The sequence below is a fragment of the Struthio camelus genome, chromosome 22, assembly GCF_040807025.1.
Source record: "Struthio camelus isolate bStrCam1 chromosome 22, bStrCam1.hap1, whole genome shotgun sequence".
Lineage (NCBI taxonomy): Eukaryota > Metazoa > Chordata > Aves > Struthioniformes > Struthionidae > Struthio > Struthio camelus.
In genome coordinates this window covers 65,933-78,219 of record NC_090963.1, presented here as the reverse complement: position 1 = coordinate 78,219, position 12,287 = coordinate 65,933, and the positions used below count along the sequence as shown (strand labels likewise).

Below are 12,287 nucleotides of genomic sequence, written 5' to 3'. Positions count from 1 at the left end.
TTAAGTTCTGAAGTCCTTAATTGTAGCAGAACTCTGCAGTGCAGAAAGCGGACATTCTGAGTGATTCTTTTCAATTGATAGTTACCTCCTTGCGTTAAGCAGTGAAAAATGAACAGAATGGGAAATTTGCCAGTAACGAGCCACCCTTGATTTCCTTGTCTGGCCTCAAAGAAAAGCAGAAAGGAAACACGGGGTGTGACTTAAAACTCTTTAATGCTGTCCAGCATTATAGGGCAAAGAACGTTCAACAACATTGTCCACTGCCCTTTTTGAAAGGATGTGCAAAGTCACCTGAGAAACATGAACAAACGCATCTTTAGAACACAGACTGTTAGCTTTTCCGAAAGTAACTTGGGAGTGGTACTATCTGGTCCTGGTACCTGATATGTTGCTATGTGGAGAGGATGAGTTTTCTGGGTGACTTCGTTGTCTGTCATTTCTGTAAGGTGAGATGGTTGAGCATTACTAGTTGGAAGAACAGTCTGTTTCAAAGCAAGCTTTTTTTCTCATAAGAAATACGTAGAAGCTGTCACTGAAAGTATTGTGCAGGTATGGATTCACATGGGCTTTCTGTGTAGGATTCTGCGCTCCTGTTCCCTGGCTGATGTTTTTATCTGCTCCTTTATGCATTTTGCTTGTTGCGAATGGATCTGGGAAAAGACCTTTTGCAAACGTTACCTTTTCTAATACTTTTCTCACATGTGTTGTGTCTTCCTATTTTGAGGTGTGCCAATGACCCCACTTACAAAGCAGGGTATTGCTTATTACTACTGGTTTTGACAGAGTGGGTTCATTGGACCCACGTCACTGATACTCCCCTAGCGTCCTTGCTAGTTTTTATCTATCTTTTTCTTAGGAGGGGAAAAAAAGGAAGTGACTTTTAATTTGTTCCGTTGCATTCAGTCATTTACTTTCCTACCTGAAGTTCTCTCCTCTCCACAGCATGACTTCTCTCTCACCCTCTCCTTTGCCTTGTTAGTTCGACTGACTGGGCCAAGTTTGTGCAAGGTTGAGGAACCACTTGAAACTTTGTGGAAGCGTTGTATGTCTTTCCACCTGATAGTTGCTTTAAATAATTAATTGTTTTTCAATTCGTACCTTGCTGATAATGAGGCAATTGTTGGATGATCTAGTATCAATTTAGAGAACAGGCCGGTTGAGTAGAAAAGATTGATGGTGGTGGTAAAAGGGCATTTCTGATGTCCTGCTCTGTTTGGTCCAAAGCTTCCAAATAAGAACCAGGAGCATGCAATGGGTTTACCTGTAAAAACTTTGGGGGCACAGGCGCCTCTGGAGCTGGCGTATATTTTGCTTGAGTTTATGGGGGGATCTTGCTGTGGACACCCATAATCTCAGGGAAGAGGGGAGACAAGGGCAGCTTGACCTCAGTTCAAGGTCTGAACAGAGTACTCAAGAGAGCAGAGAGCTGAACTTAGGCAAGAGAAGCAACAGGTACTCTGGAAAAAAAAATCTGTATCTAGTTACTTAAAAGTGAGAGTTATACTTGCTTTTGATTGAAAACTGCCCTCTATTTGTTTGCTTGTAAACCTGTGAAGTACGGGTGACGTTTTATTGTTTTATTGGGACTCTTCTAGGTAAACTCCTGCAGGAATTTCTAGGCTTTGTTTGTTAGAAAAGTGGATGTAGCAGTTGATGTCATCTTATCTAGCTGGCTGGCTTTCAAGGATCTCTCCTGTAAACGCTGATGTCCACAAGTTGTGGAGGGAGGAGTGTGTGATTTTTTTTTTTTTTTTTGGATGTAGTATTAGGTTTTTTTCTTCTTTATCAACATTTTTTTTTCCTTAAACAGATGCTTGCATGTTGTGCCTGTCTTGGGAAAGGTTGGCATAGTTTCTCATTCGTTGTTAATTGTGGCAAGTGAGGTTGTGCTTTTCAACAGAGAAACACAGTGACTTCTGATCTCTCTTCTCTGCCTTAGTTCTATTCAGCTAGCATCAGAAATTGGGAATGGATGTTTATATTCCTCTCCGGTTTCTGATGGTGTCAAAGGACAGAGTATTTGGAGTTTTTACTCGGTTTTGGGGTGAGTTTATCCTCTGCCAGGTTTTCAAGAAGTCAAGTGCTTTGCTCCCAAAAAATCTGTAGAAAAATAGGGCTTTTCACCAAGGTGCATTTAATCTGCCGGACATGAGGTATAGATCAAGGCATCCGAGCAAGCATAAACCACCTTTTTTTTGTAAATTCAACTGGTCCTTCACTGGTGATTCTTTCTGTCTCTTAAGGTTGTTCATTGCTGTTGATTGCTTGTGTGTGTTTGATGGTTGACTACAGAGAAAATGGTAATGTGCCCCTTTCAAAAGAGGGGAAGAAGTTTTAATAGAAAAAAATCTGACGGGCTTCGTTGTTTTGTTCTTCTCCCATTTCATTTACTGGTTACTGGGAACAAGTTCAGTAACCTTCATCATACTCTAGGAAAGCTAGAAAATAGTCCTTTGGTTAAGCCAAGTGTGAGAAGAGTCCAGAGTACAGGGTCAACTAATTGTGAGCAGTAGCCTAGTGAGTACTAACTGGACAGTGTTCTTGATCTTACAAGGCGAGGTACAAGAAGAACAAGGAGATGATGCTATATAACGTTGTTGTAGGACTACCTGTTGCAGGCTGTTAGAATCCAGCCTTTTGACTGGACCTAAATGAGACTAGATTACACACTGTAAAATTATGCCCTTGACAATTGCACTGGGTATGGGAAGATACAGGGAGCCTGATCTGGTGTGTAACATGTCAACTGATAAAGCTCTTCCTTTTGCTGCCTTCCCTCCCTCCATTCGTCCTCCCCTCAGTTGTGCAAATAGCCAGATTCATTGTTGATCCCGAGATAAACAGCCTAAAAACAGGGGACCTTTTCGTTGCGGCAAAATTTTGAATGTCAAGATGTGCTTGGTTGATTTATTGCTTGGAAACTGAAACCCTGCAGAGCCTGCTGGTATGGTATCCGCAAAGCCAACTCTTTCTTTTGTGACTCAAAGTACTTATCTGTCATTGAAAATATCCTAGCCTTGTCATAAGAAGCTTCCCCCTCCCCTCCCTCCCCCCCCCCCCCAATCTGTGCCTGCCTGCCTCTGGTCGAGGGACAGGATATAGGGCCAGATACTGCTCTTTGCAGTTGACAGCAACTCCTTCCCCATTCCCAGTGTAACTTCATCCGTGTTCTCCTTTCTAGATCCCAAGAGGGCTCGGGGATAGATTTATGCTAGAAGCAAGTCATCTCATTTCCCCTCAGGTAGACTTATTTTTAGCTCCTTCTGCTGTCACATTTTTTTCGTTTTAGCTATGTCAGCTGAGGAAAAGCTACAAGGAGAGGCAGCTCTGCAAGGCTGGATTTAGTAGTGGAAGTGTTGTGGTGGAGTGGATGGTCATAATTTCAGGATTTCAAGGTCTCAGTGTGAAAGCAGAACAGCGGAGAGTCTTGGCCCTTGGGTTTATAAGTCTGCTTCCACAGGCTTGTTGGTATGGCTGGGGAAGAACTATATTTTCCTCTTTTCATTTTGCCGATGCACTAGCTATCCTTACTTGCAGGAGAACTACCATTCTCTAAGTTTTTTTCTTTTTTTTTCTTTTTTTTTTCTTTTTTTTTTTTTTTTTACAATTTTAAATGAATTCTTCAGCATTTTCAGGTGTTTCTCATACTCTGTGCATGCTGTCTCATTCTTCCTTGTGTGTGGTCCCAAAAAGGGGAAAGGAAGATGCAGAAACTGGGGCAGAAGTGTCATGTTTTGCAAAAAAAGAATAATGGAGGGACAATAATGTTCCTGAATTCTAGTCCTGGATGAATGCTGCTTCCTTCCTTCCCTCGTCGTAGTCTGTTTTCTTCTGTAGCTTCGTTGTTTCTTCATGGCTTCTTTCAGCTCGGTGAATTAAAAAAACCAAAAAAGTCCTAGTCTCATTCAGGTCTAGTTTGCCTGCATATCCTCGTGTTTCCAAATCGCAGTGAATGTGAGAATATAACACGTGTAGTAACTTTATAAGAGCATGTTTGTAGTCAAAGTACACCAGCATCTGAAGTTCTGGATTCTGGAAGAGAGAGATCTGAGGAAACCATCGGTGGGCAGATGAAGGGCAGTTTGCTTCACAGCCATGTATCATTTGCAACCCTGATCCTCAAGGGAGTGGCTTTAGCTTTTAGTCTGGGTTTTTTTCTTAGTCGTTTAAATGTTAGCAGCTGGTATTTCATATTTCCTTTTTTGGATTTTGAGTTACTTGCCTCTCAAAGTGGGGCAAAGACTTAAAGGTACAGAATTACTTCTCAAGCAAAAACTACCTTCCTCTTGTACCCTCTTTCCCCCCTTTGTTTTCTTCCTATCTTGAGACATACACAGTTTAATACTACTTTGTACGTGCCATTTATTCTAAGTTGGCTGAGTAATGCGGTGTTTTGAAGTTAGTTGGCCAGTGCTTCCCTCGGTTCAGTGAGACTGTGATGTATTAGGAAGAACAGGGCAACTGAGACAACTTGCTGCTTACAATTATATACTTGAGTCTTTGGGCTGATATATCCAGAGGAGACATTAAAGAAAAATAAGATTGATGAATCATCTTAAAAATTGGAGTCTAGATGACAGGGGTGGAGCACCTCCAGTAAGTGACTGTCTTGAAGTATAGTTCTTCTAGGCAAAGATGCTCACCAGTAAATTAGGGATTATTGTGCAAGCATGCTTGGTAGCTGCAAAGTGTTTGAAAGTTAGTGGTGAATATTACAGAATTTTTCCTCTCTGGCTCAGTGTCCTACTTACTATGTGGTGTTGAGGCCCTCCATGGAAACAAAACCAATGCTTTGTGTTTTCATCCAATCTTTTCAGCCATTCTTCCTGCAAGTTACTTCACATCCTTCCTGTTCATTCATTCTTCTCTTAATCCACTCTAATTCTTCAGTACTCTTTTTAGGACATGGGATTAGCGGTGTTGTGTGTAGTGTCCAAATAGCGGTGAACTGCTGATTCACACAATGAATCTCTACAGATTTTACTGCTGAAGCACTGGCTTGCCATGGGACAGTTTGATCTGTTGTTTTCAGATGCTCGAAACGGAACATGAAGCGTGTAGCTTTGCAACTGGTACATATTTGGTACATATTCTGGAAGAAGGCATTTTTTCCTTTAACCTCTGAGCAAGGACTGCATAGTGTGGTGCCCCCCCCCCCCCCCCCGAAATAAGTGTTGATGGTGTGCTGCACAGTGTTTCAATCACTGAAGTACTTTGATGTCAGTTTGTGTCTCCATATAATAATAAGGTAGTTGAAGCTGTAGTGAAAATTCCTGTGGAAAGGGTCCTTGTTTAGAGTTCTATCATAAGTGGTGTTCCTGGTGGATAACCTTTGACAGCAGGGGACCGTCTCAAGCCTTGGTGTTGATCTCTGAATGTCCTCAAGAAATGGACTGGAATCCTTCATTTCATTTCTGTCTGAACTAGGGCTAGTTGGCTGTAATCACAGCAGCTGACTGTGGTGCTGAGTTGTGCACTCTCATTAGTGGCCTTAACAGAGCATTGGGATTTATAGAGCCACGGAGACCAGGCTGCCGGCTATCCTCCCGTTCCTGCCAGCGCCAGACCTGCTCTGTGCTGAATACAGAAGACGCTGCGCTCAGGCTGTCAGACTGACTCTTTTCAGCAGAATGCCGAAATGCTCAGCTTTGAGGTGGTCTTTTCAGAATGCCCCCTGCCACTCCCCCACCCTATTTTAAGTATACTTATAGGTCCTGTTCTTATCTCTGGGAGTGACTTGTGCATTTTGTTCCTTGACTTCCTCTCTGCCTCTGCTGCTCCATATTAAATGAGATTCCCGATGGCTCAAGATGAGTGGTGAGACATGGCATGGCATAGGATGCAAAGTGCTTTGAAGCTCACTGAAGAGAGTTGCGGCAGTGTTAAAATGCTGTTAAGAAATTCCTTAGCTTGTTGGAAAGGTTTTGGGCAGTCCATTTGCCTCTCTGACTGAAAAGAAAATGATTTACTCTTCTCTTGAAGTAGTTTTATGTTGACTGTGATCACTGAGTGCTACAGGGCTCCTGCTGGACAAAGGCAGATGAGTAGCTGGTCCTGCTGAAAACCCATGACTTCTTTGTAGAGGGCTGAGAAGGCTGCTGCTTTAGTCTCTGAAACTGCCTGGGATACCTTGACCACTGGGGACTAATGAAGTTCTCTTTCCATAGAGTTCGGTGCAGATCACGTTTGAAGAGGGTCCTCAGTTACCACCGGCAGCAAATATAAGTCACGTGACGTGCAAGGGCCAGTCAGACCACAGCATGGTAAGGCTTTGTCATTCTGTTGTACCGTGTGAGGTTTCGTTGTTAACCAACAGTGCGTTCTACAGAGATTGCCAGGGCCTGTGTGATGGGGATGACGGACCTCGGGGAAGTTTCAGCGCAGACTGTGGCTCAGTTCAGAGGCCTGTCAACAGACCTGTGAGGCTAGGGATCTGCAATAGTGTTGGGCTGTGAATGAGTGAGCTCTGGGAAAGCACAGCGGGGGAACGTGCTCATGGAGCTGATGAGTATGGTGCTGGGCCTGAATGTCAGGGTCCTGCAGTGGAGAGGAGAAAGGATCTTCCTTCACTGATGCATCTTTACTGGGTCACTTACGGAGTTTGGAAACGGCACATTCTCGGTGGAGAATGGGCTGGGCCGTAAGCCTGGCATTCCTTTCCTGCCAGTGATTCAGCCTTGCCTGTTACTCTTACAGGCTTTGCCATCACGCGTCCGCTTCTCGCTGAGGTATAAACCCCTCTCCTCTTTTCTCTTTAGGTGCTACACTGCAATCTGTCAGCTGAAGCTGTGAAATTCCCTGTCTCTGTTACTCAGCAATCCCCAGCTGCTGTTTCTGTGGATACCTATCATGTCACCTTGGCTCTGCTGCAGGCTCAGGTAACAGCTGTAAAATGTTTGTCGCTAAACTTATTCTTTCACCTGGTCCTATGCCGCCTGAGGGAGGACGATTGGACTTAGTGCTAATAAAGGCCCCATTGTACCAGAATGAGAATTGTTCTGTCACTAATGTTTGGCAGGGTGGCAAATATTCCTGATCTGTGTGCTGAGTCCTGTTTTCTGAGCGTTGTCCTGCAGATCTTGCCTGCATAAAATAGGCACAACAAAATCCAGAACTGGAGAGATTTGAGGCATAGCAACGTTCTATACCGCGTTTTTAAGCAGCTCTTTAAGAAGCAGAGGGTGCACACAGTTCAACATCCCTTGCGGGGCGGTGGATAGGGAAAGATGCGTCCTGTGTGTATTTACAAATACGATTTTTTATTGTTGTTGGGGTGAAAAAGAAATCCACGGTGAGGACTATCTTGTCAATGCTCTCCCGAACGCTTTCTCAGGACCGTCGTTCCAGTTCTTTCTTTTTGTTGGATAATGGAAATGCTTTTTTTAGAAAACAAACTTTGTGAAATTGCCGTGGGTGGTAACTCCGTAGTTGCTGTCCGGCTGGATTTGCTCCTCCACAGTTTCATTTTCCTCTCAGGAAGAAGGGCTTGAATGCTGGAGATGGTATCTTGCTTGGAGACTGCTTGCTCTGTAATGCTAGAAAGAGACAGCAGGATCAGAAGTAACCTCTAGAGTAGTGAAGGCCAATCCCATGCTTTTGCAGATATTACAATTGGAAGGTTTTCCTAGGACCTATCTGCTCTCATCGTTAGAAGCTTTATTAAAATTTCCAGCCTGAATTTGTCAGTTCATATCAGTTTGTTCTTGTGCGTATGTTCCACATTTGTTTATAAAGTTCTTCTCACTCACTGGTGTTTATCTCGTCCGCTGCTGATGTATTTGTAGCTGTCAGTTGCAGTCCCTTTTCATCTTTGCTTGGTCTATAGAAGCCAGGTGGTCTTTGACACATCTGGCCAGATTGCTCCTCTACCTGCTGGAATTTTCTAGGTCTCCTTGTCTGTACCTGCTGAAGTTTTGGGTTGATCTTTCTTGTAGAGAAACCGTGTCCCAAATCTGTCACTTTAAACTCAGATTCTATTAACTTGAGCTTCTGTGTTCACGGTAAATGTTCTAGCTGTTAATCTTTCAAATTCTCTGAAGAACGTTAAATTTCACCCTGTTGTCATTACTACAGATATTGGGGCAGGAGCTCTTCCTGTGTGGTTCTGTTTCTGGCTCTTGTATTAAGGATGCCTTTCAGGTGTATGGATATGGAATTTTTCACTTGAACCACAGGATGGAATAAAACTTGGTACGTTGTTGCAAGCTGCTTCGTGACCTGGATGAGTTTTCCGTGCAAAAATGTTTTCCTGGAGGAGTATGGCTAACTTATGAACGTGCTCAGATTTAGCAATGGTTGATTGATCTCGCTCAGCAAATGTCCTATATTAGTACCCAACTTTCTCTTTTTCAGTGTCCTACAGGCTTTTCCCTCAGCCAAAGAAACAACATTTTCTTTCTTCTCTGTGATGGTCCCTGTGCATCCAGAGGCAGTGAGGAAGTCAGGTCTTGCTATGGAGCTATGAGACTTCTGCAGCTGGTTCTTCCCACAGCCCCCGGACTACTTGTGTTTTTACTTTCTGTCTCTTACTGTCACGCTTTTGTGGGGCTCTTTTAGTGGCTGAATTTGAAGCAGGGGAACAAAGCATCTCCTGAAAGCAGAGGTTGTTCCTGATAGTGTGTATTTGTTCTGGCCCAGGTGGAGATCCACTTGCAGGAGATACAGAACGAGGGTCTCCTGGTGTCATGGACATTCAAAGACAGGCCAGACCTGAATCTGTCAGTTCTTCCGAGACTTCAGCCTAGTGAGGTGAGCAAATGGTCGGAGGCCAGACTCAAACAGAGGAAGGGCAGGAGGGGCAGAAACAGCGCTGAGCCAGGAAGAAGGCCACTGCAGAGGGGAAAGGTTGGCAGCAGACTGTTGCGGCCCCTGTGGGCAAGGAAAGGGATTCTTTCACCCTGGCATCAGTGCTAGCTCAGCTGTACCAAAATAGCGCAGCCTCAAGAGAGCCAAGGGAGTACCAGTGCCTGTTGTCTGAGTTTCACGTGACATCTCAATGCGAGCATGCATAGCAAAGAAATGCTTTCTGTCTACATAGGTGCTCCCACCATTCTTGCCAGAGCTGCATAGATGAGCTGGCTGTGTGTGTGTGTGTGTGTGTGTGTGTGTGTGTCTGTTTTGTGAAGTTAGCATGTGCAGAGCCCATGCGTATTAGTGGTTTAACAAACTGAACATGGATGTGCTTGTGCTTCCATAGCATGTTCAGTTCAGGCCCTCTGATCCAAATAGGTGTTCTTATTGGCACCCTTGCTGCCTTATTCAGAGTAGATGTAGGAATTGGGTGGCTATCCTGAAAGTGCAGCAGTGGCATCTCACAAAGTTGCGAGGACATGGCAAACCGTAAAGTCTGTATGGTTAAAATTTGCATTGGGGTAGACTACATATGTAAAGGCTTAGTGTGTCTTGTTTAGGCAGCTTATGTTTGCTTGGAGCTGTTACACAGAAGCTTTAAGTGCTGGGGAGAGCAAATATAGCATGATACAGGAAGAGTGTGACCCTGGGAGAGAGGCTGCGCAGAACCTTGGTGGCTTTGAGAGGCAGTTGGAGAATCAAGCTGTATAAGGAGAAAACATGTCCGCCTCTTTATAACTGTGCTGCGTTTCCTTTTGATTTATGGCGAGAAGAATGAAGGAAGAGTGGATCCCTCCACCATAAAGGATCTGATAGAGGATACCATTGTCAGCACACAGCCAGCCATGATGGTGAATCTGAAGGCCTGCTCTGCAGGGGCCATTGCGGTAAGGCTCTCCTTGTCTATCTTGTGCCTTGAACACTGTGCCCCGCTGTGCTTCGGAGGGCTGAGGCTTAGACAGGAATCCAAGGGTTGAATCTTGCCCTAAGGATGGGCAACAGCCACATACCTGACTGCATCGTCACAGGAACGGGGTACGTGACCCGGACAGTAGGAAGAATTAGAATTGTTCTGAAGAGCAGCTGTGTTTGTACCTTGTTTCTGAGCTTTGAGCGCTGGCCACTTTGAGGTGAAGCCAGACTACCTGAGACAAATCTATGTTTTGGCAGTCTCTCTGCTGCTCTGGGCTCCAGGGCAACGTTTGCAGTTATGGAACGGTCCAGAGACTAGTTGAAGAGGAGCAATAGAGGGGAACTTGGACTGAGAGGTCAGGAAGCAAATGCAGGTGAGCACAGGATAGATTCTCAGCAGTATAGTCTTTACTGAGCTGAGAGTGTTTAGTCGTCTGCTCCTCCCCTTCTAGCAGGCAGCAAGCTCATTCTTGACTTTCTTTTTCCCTGTCTGCTTTATAATATCTGAAAAAACAGTGGACCTGCTGCAGTTTAACAGCTCTGGAAACCTGCAGCTTCCCTTGACAGCTCCTCAGGTATTCCTGTGTGTCGGTGTGAGGAACTAGTTAGGATACGCAGGGACTAATGCTGTGCGTCTCACCGCTGTCTGCTGGTGAGTGAATGAAAAGGCATCAGTCTCGCTCTCGTCATTCCTCAGGTATCCAGTGATAAGGTGACTCGAGAGTCCCCATCCAGAATGGGAGGCCCTCTGGGGTCTAAGCTGTTGCTCCGGAATCTGCAAGTGCTGAACTTGGGCTGCACGGGGAAGGGAGGTAAGCATGAAAGCATTGCCAGATCTCCAGCGGGCAGTGCGTAGATTGTGAGGTTAGAGGAGTGGAAGTTTTGGGTGAGTTTGAATGGAAAAGATGTGCCTTGTGTTGACAAGTGTGCACGTGCTCTCTCTCCTTTCGTGGCAGGAGTCGGGGAGATACGCTGTGTGGCGGAGCTAGACAGCCCTCTGCAGCAGAAATGCACGAGGCCAGTGAAAGCTGGTGGTGCTGGTGCTGCAGCAGAGATGGAATGGAAGGAGGAGCTCTTTCTGTAAGTGGCAGCCCTCTTTCTGGCTGGGGCAGCGCAGGCAGGCTGGCGCACAGTCTCTGAGTGTCACTACCACTGTGCAGTAACAGATGCACAGTAGAGGTGAAGTCTGCACCTTAAGGCAGTGTGCATCTGTGCTGCCCATGTGCTGGGCTGCCAGGCAGTTCTGCTGATCAGCTTCAACCTGCATATCTAGTCCCTTGCTCTCCCAGGAGAGCACTGTGTGTTTTGACTGGGTAGGCAGAAGCGCTGATCGTGGGAGTGTGGGGGAGTGGCAAGGGGAGAAGGCCTGGAGTTCTTGGCCTTCCAAACAGTCTTTTTCAGCTTCCCTAGGAGTCTGCTCATGGCTGCATGGGACATGAGCTTGAGTTCTCTTCTCTGCAGCATGCCCAGGCGTGTGGGTTTGAGGGAGAGAAAATATGCAATGGGGTTGTTTACTCTGTGGGAGTTCTGCAAAGACTGCCTCATAGCAGCCTGTCTCTTTCTGTTTCAACAGGGAGTTGGGGCCTAGAAGTAAAGAGCTGAAGCTACAAGTGCTGGGGAACAGTGGCAGAGGGGAGAGTGAGTACGGGCAGCCATAAAAAGGATTCTGTTACTGCGAGACAAAGAACCTAAGGGCCTTTGTGCTTTGAGTCTGTGGGTCTTCTGTCTTGGTGCGATGTATTGTGAACTCTGCAAAGGATGTTCGTACCCCACTTTGTATGAGCCTTTGACTGTGTGAAATAACTCTTGAGTCCGTTCGTGGCTGCATGCTCTTACTCTTCTTTCTGGTACCTGGGAGGCTCCCAAAACCTGTAGTTCTCCCCCCAAAAATGAACTCCACCCCGCTTGAACCTAGGAGCCGCTGGAGCCTTGGGGATCTGCTTTGTTGGCCCATAGGGCTACTTCCCAAGAGCAGGGGGAGTTTGCAAGAGGTCTAAGGTGCTGAGGTTCTGCAGTGTGTTTTGTTTTTCCCTTCTCTCACAGATGTGCTGCTGGCACATGCTACGCTTTTGCTTGACTCTTTGGGCAGACAACCATCTGGGAGACAGGCCTGCTTACTGGCCCCAGGAGCTGGGCAATCACTGGCAGCTGAAGCTACTATTATGTTGGAGGTGGGCTGATGACTTTATAAGCTCTGTGAATGCATTCCTCAGAATCATTGATGATGCGAGTCCCACCCTGGAGACTAGTGTGATAAGGCCAAGGCATGCTGCAGGGGACTGGCAGACCCCTAGGCTGAGGAGGGGTGTCACCTTGCACCTTGCTTTGTACTTCCTGAGTGTCCCTCCGTTCACTTGACACCACATGGAGGATGGCTTCTTGGTGCCTTGGCCTCGCAAGTAGGAGGAAGGGAGATAGAGTGTGAGGGGTGTGAGTATCCTCCTGGCTAAGCACACTGCCTGGGCCCACACCGCCACTCTGATGTAGGTGCTAGTTGGAGTCTGTGCTGCCTACAGGAGACTGGC

The 12,287-nt window shown here is 46.0% G+C and overlaps 1 protein-coding gene across 11 annotated transcripts in view; it reads left to right on the top strand.

Annotated features, from left to right (window-relative positions):
• The window catches only part of C2CD2L (C2CD2 like), a 34,822-nt gene that overhangs the window by 12,954 nt on the left and 9,581 nt on the right, over positions 1 to 12,287 (top strand). For 9 of the 11 annotated variants that reach the window (XM_009670024.2, XM_068916680.1, XM_068916683.1 and 6 more), the window contains 8 exons: positions 6,168 to 6,263; positions 6,759 to 6,878; positions 8,638 to 8,748; positions 9,624 to 9,737; positions 10,460 to 10,574; positions 10,719 to 10,842; positions 11,336 to 11,400; positions 11,806 to 11,933. In XM_009670024.2, the coding sequence (XP_009668319.1) occupies positions 6,261 to 6,263; positions 6,759 to 6,878; positions 8,638 to 8,748; positions 9,624 to 9,737; positions 10,460 to 10,574; positions 10,719 to 10,842; positions 11,336 to 11,400; positions 11,806 to 11,933 (780 nt within the window). In that variant the 5' untranslated portion in view covers positions 6,168 to 6,260. Of the gene's footprint in view, positions 1 to 5,191; positions 5,654 to 6,167; positions 6,264 to 6,758; positions 6,879 to 8,637; positions 8,749 to 9,623; positions 9,738 to 10,459; positions 10,575 to 10,718; positions 10,843 to 11,335; positions 11,401 to 11,805; positions 11,934 to 12,287 lie in introns of those variants that run through there. The other 2 variants (XM_009670022.2, XM_068916677.1) reach the window with 2 other exon arrangements.